Source organism: Diadema antillarum, unplaced genomic scaffold (genome assembly GCF_040938485.1).
Source record: "Diadema antillarum isolate AM-2024a unplaced genomic scaffold, OU_Dant_1.0 seq00000300_RagTag, whole genome shotgun sequence".
Taxonomy (NCBI): domain Eukaryota; kingdom Metazoa; phylum Echinodermata; class Echinoidea; order Diadematoida; family Diadematidae; genus Diadema; species Diadema antillarum.
This window is the reverse complement of record NW_027271323.1, coordinates 2,720,255-2,741,872: the sequence shown is the minus strand read 5'-3', so window position 1 is coordinate 2,741,872 and position 21,618 is coordinate 2,720,255. Positions and strand designations below refer to the sequence as shown.

The 21,618-nt window shown below is 38.4% G+C and overlaps 1 protein-coding gene across 1 annotated transcript in view; it reads right to left on the bottom strand.

Moving 5' to 3' along the window:
* LOC139730284 (uncharacterized) overlaps positions 1–21,618 on the bottom strand; it is a 77,046-nt gene that overhangs the window by 5,144 nt on the left and 50,284 nt on the right. Inside the window, exons 33-45 of the mRNA XM_071641163.1 lie at positions 21,319–21,583; positions 19,911–20,219; positions 18,757–18,901; positions 12,456–12,576; positions 11,927–12,060; positions 11,154–11,364; positions 10,187–10,386; positions 9,665–9,841; positions 8,791–9,021; positions 3,170–3,340; positions 2,497–2,700; positions 808–983; positions 309–423 (exon numbers count right to left, since the gene is read on the bottom strand). Coding sequence (XP_071497264.1) covers positions 309–423; positions 808–983; positions 2,497–2,700; positions 3,170–3,340; positions 8,791–9,021; positions 9,665–9,841; positions 10,187–10,386; positions 11,154–11,364; positions 11,927–12,060; positions 12,456–12,576; positions 18,757–18,901; positions 19,911–20,219; positions 21,319–21,583 — 2,459 coding nt within the window. The remainder of the gene's footprint in view (positions 1–308; positions 424–807; positions 984–2,496; positions 2,701–3,169; positions 3,341–8,790; positions 9,022–9,664; positions 9,842–10,186; positions 10,387–11,153; positions 11,365–11,926; positions 12,061–12,455; positions 12,577–18,756; positions 18,902–19,910; positions 20,220–21,318; positions 21,584–21,618) is intronic.

Genomic DNA, 21,618 nt, shown 5'->3' with positions numbered 1-21,618 from the left:
TATGAATCCTATGATTAGATATGCATAATCGAAACAAGATAACTTCAAAATGATGGGATTTTTTCTGACTCACCCTATATAATAAATTAATTGGTTTTCATTTCTTATTGGGTGTACAAGGATACACAATCTTTGGTTTTGAGATGATTAAAATCAATTATCACAGTCTCATTTAGATTTCTCAAACTTTACACATGCATGACCCTTTTTTTTTGTTAACGTCATATGGCAGGGTGTAATTATTATGTATCATTTTAGAATCAAATGGGGCATAAAGGGACCACGGAGGAGATACCAGCAGCACACACCTGAGCCTGGAAGAGGGATGTAGCTGGTTGCATTCTGCTGGACGGTGATGCTAATGGTGACCGGCTGAGCGTCTCGAACAGATCGACGTCCTATCTGGGGCTCGCAGTTCTCAACCTGCAGCGAGAGCACGCACACACACACACACACACACATACATACACACACACAACGATGTTAGCTTGAAATATATCAAAAATTGCTGCATCTGTTGTTAATGTCTCTTTTTTTTAAACATTTATTCATTCATATAAATACATATCAATCTCAAATGACCAATCTCAAATGAAGTATGGTCACAGGGACAAAAACAGATAATTCTCACTAGATATAATTTATTAAGTGCTCATTGTCCATATTTATTTCGTACGAAATACTTATGTGGTTAGAACGCAGCATACCTCTCCTTCCCCAATAAAGACCTACACCATAGATTCGCAGTGAAAAGTATTAGTAACTATATGTGAAAACTAGAATACACAGAGACTTGCAGGAACTGACCTGAATGTCAACGATGCGACAAGATTTGTCATCAATGCACTCGATCTCATTTGAATTCTCTGTGAGGAGATCATTCGCCGCATTTGTTAGGATCTCCCTGTCCGTTTCTGAGTTACACACGGCGGTGGGGAATGCCACTGACACAATGCCAGTGCTACCCAGGCTTTGCACAAGTTCTGCATTATGAATAAATACATTGTTGAATTCATTAAAAAAAAAATGTTTTTTTTTTCTAGATTTTATTGATCAGATCAAAACATTGTTCTTGTTCATAAGTCGACGACATGTACGTTTTTGACATCACAAAAATAAACATTTTCAACAGCATTCAATGACAGTAAAATTACCAGGCGTCTGGTCTTTTTTGGACTATAGGCCTACTCTCTAACACACGTTAATATCAATACACTCTAGAATCATATACACAGAAACCGAGGGAAAGGAAAGAAAAATGAAAAAATAGCCTTTAGTGGAAATAGTAAATATTACCCAAAACAAGACAAAACAAACCAAAGGCACAAGAACACACACTACAATTTAAAGAAAAATATCAAAGGTGTTATTCAGCTAGCTCATTTATGCACAAAAAACTAAGACGCGCATCTATGAAATTTCAATGGGTTATCTGTGTTTCAAGCATATTTGCAATTATCTGCAAGTCTTTTGCAACAAGAAACCCTTGGATAAGAATGGATGGATTTCAGTGTAGTTAACCAAATCAATAATATGTACACCATTATTTTGACCACTTGTTCTTGGAACTAGTCTGTAAGTTGTCATGGAGAATGCCATAAGGTTCAAATCTTTTCACAGGTGTATACAATCATTCTCACATGGACCTGTATTGAAAAAAAAAAAGTAAAACATAAAACGTTGGGCCATGGTATCCCCAACTCCTGTCCCAAGGGAAGGGGGACCACGGATCCATGACGAACAAATCTGAAACTACATTTACCTATGAATGTGTTCACAGCACTTACTGTTAAAGCTCCAGTACTTCTGGATATACAGAAGATTATGAAAAAAAAAAAAGAATCCTTAACGTAATGATAAAATAGAGGCTTCAGGGCCCCCTGGTATCTCCCTTGGGATGCTGCCTGCCAAGTTTGGTGAAAATCTGTGTTGTGGTTTTCAAGGAGCTCAATATAATTATTATAACATATTAAAAAAAAAGTTTATGCACGACGGACAACGGACAACACACAGTGCACATGCCGGACAATACAATACTGATCCTAATGAATGATCACAATAAATTATGTTACTTGAGCCTTGGCTCCGACGAGCTAAAATTTCTGGCCAAATACATATATCATTCAGAGTTTTGTAACTTGGCATATATATTTTCAGTGTAGACAAAGCTCTTATTCTATGCCTTAGAGGCACTCACTCGAGATATTTTCTACTTTAATAGCGACAGGTTTGCAAATTAAAAGGTCAAGCCTAGATTTAGCTGTATGGCTGTATCAAGACAATTAACATTCAGGTGTTATCCTTATCATTCATCTGAGGTTACCGCTTGGATAAAGAAGTATAAACACACACTTTTCATAATGTCAACGAGGGCTATGAAATAATTATGAAATAGGACTATGTTATAGTCCTTGTCATTCCTTATAGTATAAGAAACAACAATTCCCATTCCAGCTAACAACACCATGCACTAGGTATTAAAGAGAATCGTCTTACCAGTGCATGGGGGCAGTCTTGCTGATGGATTATCATTTGTCTGGTGGCTCCATCGATAATTCGAAGCCTCCCCACATGTGTAGCTCTCCTGGATGGGCTCTGCAAAGCCGTAGCCGTCGCGACAACCGATGTTGCAAGTCTGTATGTCATCCACTTCGTGGCATTGGAGGAAACCCCTCAAGGGTCGTTTCAACCCGAGACAACCTAACAGGTGGAAAGATTAAATGGTAGAGGTAAGAACATTAGTTAACCTGCCTTTGTTTTTCTTTGCTTACACACTACATGGGTAGCTCGATAATGCCCGGACAGCCTTGACATTCTCCATGTTTTTTTTAGTTCTGCACTTTTAGCAAATTGTAAGTCAAATTTTTCTTTTTAGTAAATAGTATACATTCGATTTTTTTTCTATTTTCCTAATGAACACTTTAACTCAGTAACACAATCAAAAATGCGTTCTAATATTGGACTTCCTGCTAGGGAAAACAGCGGTGTTCGTACTACCTAACTGGGCAGGAACAATGAAGCAAAAACAGTTGCTGTATCCCTTCCTGATTATACTAAGGACCCTAAAAAAAAAAACCCAAAACGAACATTCCATGCTGTTACATCGTACACGTGAACTGCTGTGAAGTAGGACCTTATCCCCTGAGAGAAATAGGGGTGTTTGCATTACCTGGACAGGGAACGTCATTGCAGATTCTCTCCTCCAGCTCCTCCCCTGTGCAGTTGAGGCCCCCACCCTGGGGGACTGGGTCAGTGCAGGTCCTTGTGCGAGACTGGACACCTCCAGCACAGGTCAAGCTACACTCACTCCACAATGACCAGTTTGACCATCCGCCATCCACTGAATGGACACACAAGATATTCAAAACGGGCTTGAACATGACGATATTATCATGAGAGCACCACTCTCTGATATTCTTCCATTCCAAACTTTATTTTGATAAATATGGATGCAATCTCATTACTAAATGCAATGTCGTTGTCATGCATGTGTTTGATACTAAGTGCAATGCAATAAGATGCATTTACATTAAAGAAATACGGTGGCATTGTGTTCACCATTTCACCATTGTGTTTCAAAATGAAAGTCTTTCAATGAATGATTAAGTCGATCCGTCGATTCAAAAGGTGATCTGCTTTTATTAACATACTAAAGAACACATTGATTCTACTTCTGTCATATCTGTTCATAAATTTGGGTGCCACTTGGAGACTCCCTTGCTAAAAGAACTAGAAAGTGTCCCTTGTGAAAGTAAAGTTTCACCGCGTTAAGAAAATTTCGACCTTCCATCAAACCATTGCAATGGAAAATTAAAAATAAAAAAGCTTTTTGAAATGCATTGTAATTCAAATCCAATTTTGTGTTAGCAAATTTAGAGCGACAGCCCTCAGGTGGACTTAGATATTCTATTTACTAATCAGTTATAAAAAAAAATAGCTTTTTGGGTAACATTCCCACTGTCATATAGATTTGTATATATATTCAGAACGTATGCACTTTGCAAATATATCTATAGATATGGCTTACTTCGTTCCTTCGGGTGTTCGCGTTCGCGTCGGGTGGTCACGTTACCCGACATTTCGTAGATTAGGTGCCCTAATCTACGAAGGGTCGGGTAAGGATGGGTAAAATAATCACAATTTAATACAGATAATCCTTGACATAAGGCTGATCGTTTAACGCGACGATACGTAAAAAAGTGTCATTCAAGTGACGAAGTATCGGGTGAATCAGGGACGGCGAAACCAGTGAATAAATCAAAGCAAAAGACATCAAACAGGCCACAAAATAGCACAAAAATGGCAATAACAAATAAAAGAGAATGAAATATCCTCAGAAACATAATTTTATGGCTAAATAAAAACAATAACATTACAGGATGGAGAATATGAATACATCCCTAACAAAAAAGTCCTGTGGTACTCCCTGTGGTACTTGTCGGTACCACACAATGTACCACACACTTGTAATGTTACCACAGGAACTGTGTGGTACTGTACCACAGGCTTGTAGGGTACTCCCTGTAGTACTAGTCAGTACCACACAATGTACCACATAAATGAATGTTACCACAGGAACTGTGTGGTACTGTTTTACAGGCTCATGTGGTACTCCCTGTGGTACTGGTTGGTACCACACAATGTACCACACAAATATATGTTAACACAGGAACTGTGTGGTACTGTGTCACAGGATCGTGTGGTACTCTGGGATGTACCACAGGGCAGTACCACAGGACATTACCACAGGAAAGTACCACAGGACATTACCACAAGACAGTATACACACAAATTGTCCTGTGGTATTTTGGGATATATACCACACAACGGTACCACAGGACAGTACCCCATGAATTGTCCTGTGGTATTTTGGGACGTACCACAAGAGAGTACAACAGGAAAGTACCACAGGATATAGTACCACAGGACAGTACCACACGACTTGTTCTGTGGTATTTTAGGACTTACCACAGGACAGTACCACAGGGCAGTTCCACAGGACAGTACCACAGGAAAGTACCACAGGATAGTACCACAGGACAGTACCACAGGAATTGTCCTGTGGTATTTTGGGACGTACCACAGGACAGTACCACAGGATAGTACCACAGGACAGTACCTCACGACTTGTCCTGTGGTATTTTGGGACGTACCACAGGACAGTACCACAGGGCAGTACCACAGGGCAGTACCACAGGACAGTACCACAGGAAAGTACCACAGGATAGTACCACAGGACAGTACCACACAACTTGTCCTGTGGTATTTTGGGACGTACCACAGGGCAGTACCACAGGAAAGTACCACAGGATAGTACCACAGGACAGTACCACACGACTCGTCCTGTGGTATTTTGGGACGTACCACAGGACAGTACCACAGGGCAGTACCACAGGAAAGTACCACAGGGCAGTACCACATGAAAGTACCACAGGACAGTACCACACGACTTGTCCTGTGGTATTTTGGGACATACCACAGGACAGTACCACAGGAATTGTCCTGTGGTATTTTGGGACATACCACAGGACAGTACCACAGGATATTACCACAGGACAGTACCTCACGACTTGTCCTGTGGTATTTTGGGACGTACCACAGGACAGTACCACAGGGCAGTACCACAGGATATTACCACAGGACAGTACCTCACGACTTGTCCTGTGGTATTTTGTAACGTACCACAGGACAGTACCACAGGGCAGTACCACAGGACAATACCACAGGGCAGTACCACAGGACAGTACCACAGGAAAGTACCACAGGATAGTACCACAGGACAGTACCACACGACTTGTCCTGTGGTATTTTGGGACGTACCACAGGGCAGTACCACAGGACAGTACCACAGGATAGTACCACAGTACAGTACCACACGACTTGTCCTGTGGTATTTTGGGACGTACCACAGGACAGTACCACAGGATAGTACCACTGGACACTACCACACGACTTGTCCTGTGGTATTTTGGGACGTACCACAGGACAGTACGACAGGAATTCCTGTGGTAATTTTCGATGTATCCAGGAGAGTACCACAGGAACTGTCCAAAATCCCACAAGAAAATCATAATATGGTGCTATTCCACACAGAAGTACAACACAGCAAATTAAATTTGTCAGTACCACAGAAAAATGCTACAGGATATTCTTTTTTTTTCTTAACATTTTATACCAGAGGACTATCACATCAGGAGAATATCAAACAGCAGTACCACACAGGAGTACCACACAGGAAAATTGTAAGGCAGAATCAACTGAAATTTATAACAAAAATACAAACAAAAAAACACATATTAATATTCCTCAATTAATTGATAGATGAGTTATGCTGTGAATTATAACAATTGATTTGCCATTACTTATCCTGTCCTATACTCCTACAGTATTACCTATTTAGTGAAAGTGCTGATGTAAAGCATGAGAAATTTCATAAGGACTTCTGTGGTACTCCTGTGGTACTCCTGTGGTACTCCTGTGGTACAAATTTTTACATAGCTCATGAATATTCATAAAAAGCACTCTAGATTTTAGAAAATACATATATGACTTAAAAAGTCAAAGTATTAATGATGGAACTTACTTTGAACTTTATGAAAGATTGTCTAATTATGTTATGTTATTCCCAATATCATAGATATTGTTATGAAAGTGTAATTTCATATCTTGATAATAAAGTATAATCGAGTTAGTAACCATGCCTTAATGCTTTACGGATAGACGGCCATATATATATGTACTGAGAGGGTCGATGGCTACCTAGGAATAGAATATGACTATATAGATCTATTATAGGACTAGATTGGCACTTGGCCATTAGATTCTCGTTTGAGGTTATATGTTAGGAGTAGGACAGGTTATGAAGTTGGGCCATGTTTGTCCTAAAATCCATCACTCACCTATCAGAAACATTCCTTGATATGTGGCTAAAAGTCTCCCAGATTTTTTTTTTTCGATCTATCCTGTGTGGTACTCTCCTGTGGTACCATGGAAATGCTGTGTGGTACTGCCCTGTGGTAATGCTGTGTGGTAATGATCGACCTGTGGTACTGTCCTGTGGTACTGTCCCAAAATACCACAGGACAGTTCCTGTGGTACTGTTCTGTGGTACTAGTCCTGTGGTACTGCCCTGTGGTACGTCCCAAAATACCACAGGAATTCCTGTGGTACTGCTCTGTGGTACGTCCCAAAATACCACAGGAATTCCTGTGGTACTGTCCTGTGGTACTGTTCTGTGGTACCGGTCCTGTGGTACTTTCCTGTGGTACTGCCCTGTGGTACGTCCCAAAATACCACAGGAATTCCTGTGGTAGTGTCCTGTGGTATGTTCCAAAATACCACAGGACAATTCCTGTGGTACTGTCCTGTGGTACTTTCCTGTGGTACTTTCCTGTGGTACTGTCCTGTGGTACCGTCCTGTGGTAATTACCACAGGAGTACCACAGGACTTTTTCGTAAGGGATTGTATTTAAACTTCCGAAAATATCCTCTATTAGGCCCGATGGAACAGTAAAACACGCAAAAAACCTACAGACATGGTTGTCAGTGTATACCCTCGCTATGGCAACCAGATCGTCATGTATAATATGGACATGGCTAAATTATGTTAAAATGTTTGCAACAAAATCACGACGGTACACTGAATCTATGCTCATTCAATCCCAAAGTTTGCATTTTGCACAGTCTTTAGGGTCGACAAAACATAGAATTGCATGGTAAAGCAGAGAACGTGAACTGAACCAATTAATCAGAGTTCTGTGTGAGTCTACTTTGACCAACCAAACTAACTGATCAGTTTTGAAAAATATTTCAGAAAGGGATTAAAAAGGTTTCACAATCTTATCAAATTTTGAAGGGATTAGGCCTATTTCATGCACCGGTAACCAGATTCTGATCATATCTGAAAAGAATTCCATCTTTTCAGTCAAAGAACTAAAGTTTTAATTCGCAGTGATGTAAAAGAATGTCTCCATATCGATACTATGTGGTTTTGTACAATAAAGGACATTTATCCTGAAATAGGTCCCCACTCCATTCACCGCCATTCAGTTACACGTACAAGTGTTCATAATTTGTATTTCGTCATAGTGCAGCCGGTGACTGCTGTCAACCTCCATAGACTTTGCACATGGTAAAGACACACGCACTTAGAGGGGACCGATATGACGACTCAGCCCAATAAAGTCCATGGAGGTGGTATGAGCTAGCTGTCACCAGCAGTGAAGAAATGAGTGGAGACAGAAACCACGATAATGCCGATAACAATGTTGCCAAGATGTTCAGATATAAAAGGAAGGACCAGATCGTTGTAATCCACGAGTCGAGACGACTAGAACTTTCGCCGCACATACTGTACAATATGAATGGTCGTCCATTGAAACCTGCATGATCAGTTTATCGCACGCGAGCGTATCGCTTTGCCATAGTTATGCACGGCGAGCATTATGTGCTGCTAGCCTTGTATACAAACGCTTGTGATAATTTTTTCAGTGTAAAAACATAGGAATACAATCGCGTATTCGGAGATAAAACACGCGAACGTTCGTAAATTTGCACTGGCTTTTTCTCGAAAATTCGGGTAAGCTGTACCCGATACTTCGTAAAAAATAGGGGTCTAATTCTCAAATGCTCCACCCGACCTTTCGTATATCAGGGCATATAATCTACGAAAGGTCGTGTATCGCGACCACCCGACCCGAACGCGATCACCCGATGAAACGAAGTAAGCCTATAGGGCTTTATAAAGCATTCAAAGACGTTATTGATACATATTTGTCTAAGTTATCATACCTTTTTGAGTTTCACAGAAATTGCCAAAATATCCATCAGGACAATAACAGACGGCTGTTCCCTCTTGGGTTTCACATATTCCACCGTTCTTACAGAATTCTGGACTGCACAGGTCTTGGGCTTGTTCACACTGGATGCCTGTGTAGCCCTCTTCACACTCGCAGTAAAATGATCCCAGTTTATTATGGCAGGAGCCATGCTGACAAGGGTTTGAAAGGCACTCGTTAATATCTGTAAGAGAGGATACACAACACACCTGATTGCTCACACATGTATCCCATGTTGTTGAGTATATGTGTTCAGTTGTGAGAAGATGAGACGTGACCTATAGATATTTCTTTGGCTAGTATCATCAGCCTTACATCAACAAATTCACTAGAGCTTTTAGCATAGATTTTAAAAACGTTCATCATAGGTAATACGATGTATTCTGTAAGGATATAAATTGACAGAAGGATTTTATGTTGGTATCATGATCGCTCAGAATGCAATTGATTCATTAGTTCATAATGCATATTCCAGGCGGCTGTCCTGACCATCTTAATTCCTATACATGTTAAAGTAATACAGAATGAATCCTGCTCACTATACATAATTACTCAGCAACAAGTCTTTAACTACTTGAAATTACTAAACTGCAACCTGAAACCTGTATCGTGGTAATATGCTAATTCATATCAAACTATTATCGGAAGATACACTTCTTATGAACGCTTATTTATACAATGTAAAAGCATTTCTCATAATTTAACGCATCATCATGTATCAATTTAAATGCAATCAAAATGCCTGAAATACGTCAAACAAGTTTGATCTAATGTAAAAAAGAAAAGGATGAATCTGACCAAAATCAGCTGTGTATTAATAGTCTTACCATCACAATGGGACGGTGATTCTAGCTGATTGGACGAGACATTGACATGTGAAGGCATGTCTGTCCATGACACCATGTCACCAAAGATGGCAGGCTGACATGATGACGCAAGGCCCTCCTGTTCAGCAACAGACAGTACTGAACTCCAGACGTTGTAGTTACTGATGGCGATGTAATCTGTCAATGTGTACCAAACAGACAATGTCAAAATTATTCTTCAGCTCACCATCATTCACTGCCACTTTCAACAGGCATTTTGAAAAGACAAAACTGATCAAAGAGTACATGATAAACCAATCCAACAATAAAACACAAATAGGAGAGCATCACTGTACATGAGAACAAGAGTCTAAGTTGGGCTCGAACGAACCAAAGTACAATAGATATTGAATGTGTCAATGGTCCTTTTCTAATTATTCCAAAATACATCAGACACGTTTTTTTTTTTTTTTTTTTTTTGCACAAGGTCACCAATTGCTATGACAGAAATGCCAGTAATAACAGATCAAATTGTTTTCCTACCTGTGTCGCCTATCATGTCTGCTCCAAACCAGATCCGTCCTCCAGAGCGGGCGTGCCCAATTGCCATGGTAACATTGCCTGATAGAGGCTCCTCTCTGTCCACTGAAAGAGTCCAGGAACTGGTCGGTGTGAATGTCCATGTGATAAGTATGTGATGCCATTTGGCGTCGCAGAGCGAAGTTCCAACGTTGTATGTTACGCTGGTAAGTAGAATGAGAAGATACAATTTGGGTCTTGTGATTGGTGTATAAAACAAATCATACATGAGGGATCCCTGGCAGAACTCTTGTTGTCTAGGTTTCATCAATCTCAACAGTAAATATGAAATGTGAACTTTGAATAATGACATTTCTGTAATTTTTCCTGAAGTGCTATTTGATGAATTAATCCTTAAACAATTTGTATACAATTAATGACATCTTTGAGTCTATTGTTGCCACAAGCGCAACATGGAAAGTGGTTAAGTACGTTTCATTAATTCTCGAAATTTGAGTCACATCCTCGCCGAATCTGCAGCTAAATGCAACAGGAAGGATAATGTTGAACAGTTCTATTAAAAGATGGTTTTAAACTATTTGGAAAAAATAAATCAAATTTTAACTACCGCATAATGGCTAAATAGTTATTGCAGTTCAACCATAGCAAATAGAAATAACTCTCACCAGGTAGTAATTTCCATATAAAACAGACTTGGATACATTGGGTTTCAGCATTCATTTCACACAAATAACAAACAATACCTTGCTCTCGTAATAGGCCATTCATAAGTTGATAACGTTAGAAACCTATAAGGTTCATGATATATTATGAAATATCTGAAATATATAGGAGTATCAGAGATCTGGAGACATTAACAATGACGAACATTAGATAGCTTGCTTGAACTGTGGATCTTTCGTGGCTTTCAACAACAAACAGCAACATTAACAGAAACAACAACAACAACGACAAAAGAAAACCAAGTTACCTTTCACTTGTTAGTTTTAAGTTGCAGATGTCATACACAGAACATTTCTTATCTTGGAAGTTGTAACTGAACAGACGGAAGTCTGGAATTACACGAAGGCTCCTTAACCAGACCGACAGTGTAAGTCTGCTCAGGTTATCTTGTTTGTTGCTAGTCATATTGACTATCTTGGATTGGCCAATAAACTCGAGATCAAAATCAGTCGGAAGAGCTGCAAAAAAAGAAAAAGAAAAAAGAAAAGAAAAGAAACGACCTGTCATACAGTCCAAGCAAAATACATTCCATGACTCAATGTAAGATTTAGTTGATTGATCATTTTAATAGCAGGTCGGCCTATACATACAGTATCTGTATTTCGATTTTTTTTTTATTTCTACCTAACAAAAGGCGATATATAAAGCATACAAACAAAAACGTAAATAAGTGTTAACACTATAAAGGATACAATGTATAGTACTACATGTTTGTGAGAATAAATGCACATTATCATAAAACAAACAATGCATACTGTGCAGAATAATATTAAGACATCTAATAAAACAGAAATGGATTGTTAAGAATAGGATGAGCTTATAGGATGAATCCGTGACACTATAGGATCATACAATTAATGAAATTTATATGGATATACATGTGTGTATATATATATATATATATATATATATATATATATATATATATTATATACATATATATATATATCCTTTTTTTTATAAAGATATGTATGTATTAATCTTTTCTGTACAAAATCAGAGCAAATGTATTCTTAATACCAGTTTCACACTGTTGGCCAGTGTAGCCAGGAGCACACTGGCAGACAAACTGCAGGAATCCTTCCACACAGGTGCCTCCATTAAGACAGGGGTCACTTTCACACTCCATGCTCTCCTCTGCACAAGTGATCCCACTATAATGAAAGGGCAAATCAGAAAAATATTAAGCAAAACAAAACAAAGGTATTATTAAGTAGCTTTCAAACAACCTCCAACTTAATTTCTGAAATATTATGCAGTCTATGACTGCATTTATGTGTGTGTGTGTGTGTGTGTGTGTGTGTATGTGTGAAAGTACATGATCGTGCCTAATTTGACTACCTGACACTCTTGCGTAACTAAAGTAAGGGCCCCTGTGCCTCTTACTTTCTTACACTATATAAATACAAAACTTCTTCCCTCAGACCGTTTCTGTCATAAGCATTTATGCCATTCTAACATGTAGTTCTCTGAGCTGTGTCAATGAAGAAATCATGAGCTGTGTCGATGAAGAAATCAATTTGAAAACAGCAATCATCACTTTTATTACCTGAAGCCATCAGTGCATTTGCAAAGGAAGCCCGCGACTATGTCTTCACAAGTGCCTAGATTCTCACAGGGACTAGAAGCACACTCGTCGATATTTGTCTCGCATTGCTCTCCAGTGTAACCTGATGACGAAAGCAATCATATGACTGATTGATAAATTACCCTTCGTTATTATTAAGTGTTCTTGTAGCCATGATGAAAAGTCATGGGCATTAGGGTTGGGTTTGAACCAACGATCTCATGATTTCTAGACAGGCGTTGAATCCTCTAGACTACCGAGCTTTTGTTCGACAGTCGGTACTGCTTCTAATTAAAGGCCAGTATTATGCGTATGCAGTACTCCGGTATTCAGGACTGATTTAAGATGACTTTTCTCCTTTTTGGTTCATTATCTTGAGGCCACCAAGGTCGCGTTGTACATTATAATTATCTTTACAGACTTGTCAAATTATGGGTTTGTAGGGTCTGCGCTTAAAGGGAATGGCTAGTAACTGATCAGTGGGAATCAGTGGGAATGCTAGGGGATGATTGTTGTAATTTTTGTGAGATTCATTTAAGAGTAGATTATATATCTATTGCTGTGTGAAAATTATTTGCTTCAGAATGGTCTCATATTCAAGTAATGTGCAGTTTAATGCCCCGTCACTGTAAGGCATGCTAGTCTGGAAAATCGTGATGATTACTCATAAGCTGAATTAGACCTGTGCTTTCTGTCAGACGAGTGCTAAGTTACCACAATCCTATTGAACAATAAGAGTCTAATAGTCTAGTGGGATTTCTGAAAAAGGGCTCTCTAAAATGGTGTTAGAGGCATTTTTGAGTAAAAGTTGGGAACCGGTCTCTTTTACCTAATTTGAGTATGCTGAATCCGAAAAATCCGGTTCCCAAGCGAAATTCGCCGATCTTGACCATCTAATTTGCATAAACAAAATGGCTGCCAAGCCACAGAAATTATCAGTTTCAGATACGCATTTTCTAGAAATTCTTTGCAAACGAGCTGGAAAAAAGTGATTTGAAATGTTTGTACAGAGAATAGAATTACAAATTTAAGGGATAAACGTTTCTCAGGTGGTAGATAGTATATTTTATTCATAATTATGCAAATTAGGACTGAAATATGCAGATGAATATATTTATATATACATTAACACTGGTAGAGTAATTTTGACATTTTTTTTTCTTGAGAGGCAAATTAAATACTAAATATGAAGACTTTAAGGTTTTGAGGGTTAGGAAAACTTCGGTTCCCAAGCGAAATTCACCGATCTTGACGATCTAATTTGCATAAACAAAATGGCTGCCCAGCCACAGAAATTGTGAGTTACAGACACGCATTTTCTAGATTTTTTTTTTTTTGTGAACGACCTGGAAAAAAGTGATTTGAAATCTATGCACATTGAATGGACTTAGCAACTTGAGGGATAAACGTTTCTTAGGTGGTAAATAGTATATTTCTTTCATAATTATGCAAATTAGTACTGAAATATGCAGATAAATATATATTAACCCTGGAAGGTTTTTTATGTTTGTTTTTTTTTTCTTGAGAGGGAAGTTAAAACCACTAGACATATAGACTTTAAGGTTTTGAGGGTTAGATAAAAACCAGAATCCCTTCTCAGTGGTATCAAAATAAATGCAAATATTGTAATTGGTATGCAAATTATATGTAGGCTTCATGAGTTTTATGTGCATGCAGTTCATTCAATAGCCTATATACCCTGGTAAATTTTTATTTGTTCAAATCCTCTAAAGAGGTCCTTTGGGATTTTTTTTTTAAGAATTCAAGTTAGGATCTCCAAGATCTCAAAAGGCGCAGCCAAATTGGCAAATTATCGAAAAGTTTAAGTATTTCAAATGCGTTTGACTGCAAACTTTCTGCGAAACTTCCCACTACAGCTAGGGATATTTCATTTTATAATGCTGTCCTCGCCAAACTTCTCGATCTCTTGCCAGTGTGACCGGACAACAAAAGATCGTGAAGACTTCGCGATCTTAAACTTTGCGATCTTTTGCCACTTTTGCCTTATCATGATAAATTTGAATAACAATGTTAGAATGGCAGTGAGGGAGAATAAATGGGAAAAAGAAAAGACGTGTGGCACACATCTACCTATATTTGATCCTTGTACATCTGTTATAAGAATGTAACTTACTCAACTTCCAAGACAGTTCGAACTCTGAAATTGCCTCGGCCAGTGCAATCTGCGAAATACACCTTCCTGTTCCTTTTTGTTTTTGTTTTCAATATACGTGGATAACATGCCGCCAGTGATAACCACCAAGTATGATGCATTTCAACTTATTCTTAACTGGACGACGCCACGCTCCTTGTCTGTCTGCCTTATGATATATCTCACCAGGTGTGATTCAGATCATAGAAATGACATTCTTAGCAAACAGGCCTCTAGCTTTAAGGGCCAGTGGATTGTAAGAACTAAGGAATAATGAATACTCATTAGAAACCATGTTACATACAGAAGATTCCACTTCGTATCAGACGTAAAGATTTGCCATTTTGCCTCTCTTAATATGCTTTATCAAGTATAGTTTTTGAATATCCACGTTGTCACTTGAATTTCTGCCCAAGAATTAGGATATGGATCTTTTCATGGAGGACCTGGGTTTTCCACCACCTTGCTAACATGAAGTTACTTTTGTTCCCTTGAGACTAACATCGATCCGATAGCTACCTTAAAGAAGCCTTCTTCCGTAGATACTGGAGTTGTGCTTTTTTTCTGCCAGACTGATATTGACAGTAGCACTCTTATTAAAGCAAGTGATCAATGGCTCACAATCATCAAGGATGCTGCTTGTACGAGAAGAAAACGAAAGCGTTCCAAGAACATGGTTGTTATCAGTCGTCTTTATAAGAATAAACTTATATTCGATTCAAAGATGTATCACACAAGCTCGTTTGGCACAAAATATGTTCCGCCATTTTACCGACAAAAGTATCCTGAACGCTCGCGGAAGCAGTTCAACGACTATACTCCTGTATTTAAAAAAAACGATAAAAAAGAAGAAAATCCTGCTCACTGTGCCAGACCTGATCTTTCTTCACCAGTAGACAATGGATGGGAACGTTTTGATGTGGTCTACAGCCTGTACAACTGATATATCTAGCTCCAATCCTTTTTTTGGTCTCCAGCAGGTCCCGGCGACGTCTCTGAGACGTCTCGGAGACATCGCGGAGACGTCTCAGCAGTCGCGGATATGATTAGTCTCCGCGACGTCTCCGCAACTGATGGAGACGTCTCGGAGACGTCGCGAAGACTTCACGAAAAATCGAACATGTTTAAATTTCTTGCGACTAATCGCAGACTCTGTAATTTTCAGGAGAGGTCTCGGAGACGTCGCGGAGACGTCTCTGCAACTAGCATAATCCGGAGTCGCGAACTAGTCGCGAACTAGTTTCAAGCCCGGTGAGATACCCCTTTAGCAACAATGTGATGATGCAAACCTTGAATGAATGTAGATCAATTTAGCTCGATTGAGAAATAGACTTTTCGACTCAGATTATGTTTCTTTTCAGCCAAAATAAGAAGGTGTTGATGTCTAGAATTACAAAGTTCATCTATCGTTTCTGTTTCCGACACTGTCCGAGATACCAGGATTTTTCTTACAATTTTTTTTTTTGCTTGAGCCTGGAGAGTGGGTGAAGAGATAGATTAAAAAAAATAATAAATTATGACGAAATTTATGAAAGTTGCCACTTGATTTTAAATCAAACAGATTGAAAATAACTATAAACCAATTTATCCATTAATGAAAACGACAAAGTACAGGGAAGGATTAAGTGACCTTGCACTAATCCGAAGAGTAATGTATAGTGTTGTGATTGCCCGGCTGGCGATAACTTTGATGGCAAGACCTTGTTTTTGATGGTAAATATGCATAGAAAATGGGTGAATATTTGCATATACTATTATGCAAATGAGATAATAGATGTGTGTTGTTTAGTAGTTGCAGTCAATTTTTGCATCTCTTATTCACACCAGGAATCATTAACAGGTCTTGATGTTATAACTGTTATGAAACATATTCATATATTGCGGTAGTGCGTTGTAGAATCTCGAAACTTGCCTGGTCTACGGCCTCTTGAATATCAATCAAAAAAACATATTTCCTTTTAGTGTCATTCAGTTCTCCTTTATTGATTGATTCCAGTACCTGGTTCACTTTGGACTCTGACGACATCATAATATGCAACTTGTTTGCTTGATAACTTAGCTGTATTTTAGTACGCCAAGGTACATTTTGATAGCAAGACTTTGTTTTAGGGAATATATCCATACAAATGACCATCTATTTGTATAATTCATTATGCAAATTAGATTATTAGGGTACTTCTAATAACGGGGTTTTTTTTTGCATCTCTTTATCACAAGAGAATCATCAACTTATGTCTTGATATTATAACTATAATGATTCAGATTCATATATCGCGGCAATGTGTTGTAGAATCTCGAAGCCTGTTGTAGTATAGCCTCTTGCATACCAATTTCATGCGTCATTGCAAATATTGTTATTCTTTTTTTTTTATTCTGAATTGGTTGATTCCAGTACTTGATTTTCCTCGGACTCAGATGACACCATGTACAGTTTGCTTGACGGTTGCATATCTATTTTTCACTACGCCAAGGTACATTTTATTAGCAAAACTTTGTTTTAGGGGAAAATATGTTAAAAAATGAAAATTTTTGCTTAATTTATTATGCAAATGAGATGCATGTTTTATTTTAATACTTAAAGTTGGTTCTTGTATCTCTTTATCACACTAGGAATCGTGAACCGGTCTTGATACAATGAACTATCATCAGAATTATGATTCAGATCCATATATTGCGGCAATGCGTTGTAGAATCTAGAATCCTGCCAGTTATGTATCCTCTTGTATACCAATTTGCATAGATAATTGCATAAGTGTAATTCAATTCTTTTGAATTGATTAATTTTGATTCGACTCTGGCGACACCAAGTACTTTTTGTTTGCCCGATAACTTGTTAAAATGATTAAAAACAGAAGTGAACACGTATATAGGTACTATACATGTGCATATGCGGTAATGCATTGCTGTGTCAGCGGCAACTCCTAATTTGCATATTTCACTTTTTAATTTGCATATATAAGTGAAAGTTATGAACAATTGATGACCTAGCTATTGTCTTTGCACCTTAATTTCTGAAATCATTACTATTTCCGCATGTCTAGGACCATTTTAGGAAAATTAGATCATCGAAACACCTTAGAAAGCAATTAATTGGCGGCCATTTTGTTTATGCAAATTAGATGCTCTTAGACTCGAAATTCCTCTTGGGAACAGGAATTTTTTAATTCAGTGTACTTGATTTATACAAAATAGCCCGGTTCCCAACATGTAGGTACAAACACATAGATACACGGATAGATGAACACGTAGGTACTATACATGTGCATATATCGTATGCGGTAATGCATTGCTGTATCAGCGGCAACTCCTAATTTGCATATTTCACTTCTGAATTTGCATACATAAGTGAAAGTTATGAACAATTGATGACCTAGCTATTGTCTTTGCACTTTAATTTCTGAAATTATTACTATTTCTGCATGTCTAGGAACATTTTATGAAAATTAGATCATCGAAACACCTTAAAAAGCAATGAATTGGCGGCCATTTTGTTTATGCAAATTAGATGCTCTTAGACTCAAAATTCTGCTTGGGAACCGGAATTTTCGGATTCAGCGTACTTGAATTATACAAAATAGACCGGTTCCCAACTTTTACTAAAAAATGCCTCTAACAGTCATATTTTCCCCAAATCCCACTAGACTATAATATAATATTTGTAAGCCGTTGGAGCTGCTTACCATTTGATGCTTTCATTGCAACAAATCTGAAATTTCTCACAGGAGGACAATGGATCCAATTCCTGACAACGCTTTTAGGCACAGAAAAAAAATGTCTTTACAAGCATAAAAGAGGAATTATAGAGCATAAACGAAAATTAGTCATGAAGTTCGTTACATGCTAACCTAGTAACCGATTTGTTTCTTAGATCAAGAATGATTGCGTTGATATTTATTTCAATAGGCATGTCAGACTTTAATCAAAATGTTTATCTACCAAGAAATCTTGAAGACAACATTACTTCAAAAACGTGATGTTACACTAATGGGAATTGCTCTCGAGAAAACCGGAGCATGGCCCAAACGTGTCTCTTATCATACATGTCAGGACACCCCTGCAAACGCTAAAGGTGTCTCAAAAGCTGTACAAATCTAAAATGTCATCAATTTGAAACAATACGTATAGACTCACCATCTGAGCATTGGCAAGAGAATCTATCCACATCGTCAAGGCATGTAGCACCATGCAGGCACGGCTGGGAGAAACATTCATCCACGTTATGCTGACAGAATGAGCCACTGAACCCCGGCAGACACTGACATATGTACCCATTCACCTAAAAATATTATGAGTATTGAAAGAAGACTTGCATGTTATCATTTCTAGCTTGGAAGAGAAAGGAAAATGCTAAATCAGGTACGATGTTTATAGCATAGCTTACGTGGCGCAATAACATACGCTGCAATGCTTTGATATAATATAACATGATTTATAGTTAGTGTAGTATAATGTAATATATTATAATATAATGTGGTATGATATAAGATATAATATGATGTGATATAATACATGTATCATATTTTATAGTAGAATTTGATACTACAGAATAATATACAACATAGAATGATATCATAAGACAGGAAGGATACGTTTATGATCAGCACTATTATGAAGTCAAATGTGCTTTTTAATCAAGAACTAGGTAACGACAGACTTGGTAGATGGTGCACGTGCACCTTTGAAACCGTTTCATGAAATATTCAGAAATTTGTCGATCTTGAAAGTTCACCAAGTCTGTGGAAAGGAAACGAGCTGTGACAGGGGATACTCGGATCTCAGAGTTGATATTCAGTAATCTGACGCACAGTTTTGGTAGAATATTTAGACAATTTTCTGTCAATAAAAGGACAAAAAAAAAGAACAAAACAAATTCCATCTCTCGAGAATTATAATGGGGGGGGGGGGGATGTTAGCCCCCCTCAACGTTTTCAGTGATTGATGCCTCTAAGTGCCACTTTCAATACAAAGGAAAATGACAGATACCACTTTGATTTTCTCTGGATAATATCACAGCCATAGACTGTAACTTCTGGACTTTTACATCTAATGAGTGGCAGAAGTCAAACAGAAATAGTTCTACGAACAACTTGTGAACATTCGTTCCTCTTACGAAGGGTATTAAATCCTGCAAAATCATAAAAGAGTGATTTTAAACCTACCCTCACACTCCTCCCCACCTTTAAACAAAAAGAGACGTTATAAGGTCGCAACAAAAGGGGGAAACCCTAGATTTATGAAAAACAACATCAACTGTATACTATGTCGGATGGTCAAAAAGCCTGTGCTATGCATTTACAAACCTGATCCACACAGGTACCTCCATTCTGACACTGGCGACCCCCACATTCGTTGACATCCTCCTCACACAATTCTCCCTGAAAACCGGTTAGACAAGTGCAAGCGATTCTACCATCCGGCGTCTCCCTACATCTCCCACCATTCAGACAAGGGTTGGAGGAGCATGCAGGTGTTTCTACCAGCTGGCAGAAGGGACCAAAGAACCCGGTCTCACAAATACAGTGGTAGCCGTTGATCTCATCATGACATGTGCCGTTGTTTTGACAATTGTGCTGTACACAGTCATCTGTATTGTTCTGTAGCAGAGAAAGTTTTATTTCTACCATGATTCATGGTTGACACACTCGAAGGTAAAGTACGAATAGGTAGCGTAATTACCAGTTATACCATAATTATCATTTACGGCCTTTTCGGCTAGTAATATTTACAATGTTGGGAATTCGTCAATTGAGAAATGGGATTCGTGAGTCCTGCTAAGGTTATTTCAGTAAGGACAACATGTACAATGTATCTCTATTCACTAACATTTATATTCCGCTTACTACTCTCCACACGGCTGAACTATAATTTTTTTTTTGTGTATGAAAATAGAGTGATATTCAAGACAACAAATATCTATTTCCGTAAAAATGAATAGATAACAATCTCTTCTTCAACGTTGTTGACACCTTGAATTGAAATACATCAATCAACACAGAACATGTATACAATTTTCAGCATTAAACTGCAGCTTTTTTTATCAAATTCACACCTATTTATATTCTTCTACAACTAAGTGCATTTTGATATAGTCACTGAAAACTATTTTTTTCTTCAGAATTTAAAGAAATTTCAGAAACATAAGCTATCTATTCCAAGTTCTAGATCATCGTGTCACTGCCGGCCATCAGGGATAGCCTGGTGTTAACGTTACTGCCTGTAAAGCATTAGACAAGATTTTAAAATCTCGCTCGCTTCACTTTTCCAAAATGTTTGTTAAAATTGAACGAAGCCAATGCCAAGCGATATCTCGCCTTCATATCGCAGTTTCTGAGCATAGTATATCAGTCTGAGCTGTGAATTTGTTGATCATAACTCAAGGCTATACCTAGTAAGTTATTGAGTACAGCACAATACGGTAAGTACTATTGACGACGCCGACAACGAAAACGTGACGTCTGTGTCTTACTTCTGCTACACAGTCGACACAAAATCAGGAGTGCGATCTTGAAGATTCAGCAGGTGACTTTGGAGAAAAGTAATTTTCTCTTTCAGTATCAATAAACCATTTTAAAAGAAAATTTCGGGGAGAGGAGTCTCCCGGGATTGGTGTTTTTTTAAATGATTTTTCTTCTAAGACCTCGTGTGATGCACCCCAGGATGTAGTCTCATCCATATCGTATCCAGTGGTCTCACCTCACAGTTTACCCCCTCGAAGCCAGGCGCACATTGACACAGGTAGGAGCCCGGTCGGTCCACACAGGTCCCCTTGTTGCGACACGGCCCCGACCTACACTCATTCACATCCACCTCACAGTGGACGCCAACAAAACCCTCACTACAGTGGCAGAGGTAGCCATCCACCATGTCTTCACAGTTGCCTTGGTAACAGGGGAAGCTGCTGCACTCATCAACATCAATTTCACATCTGTTCCCAGTATAGCCCGATAAGCAAGTGCAACTGAATGTAAACAGGCGAAAGGACACTCAAGACAA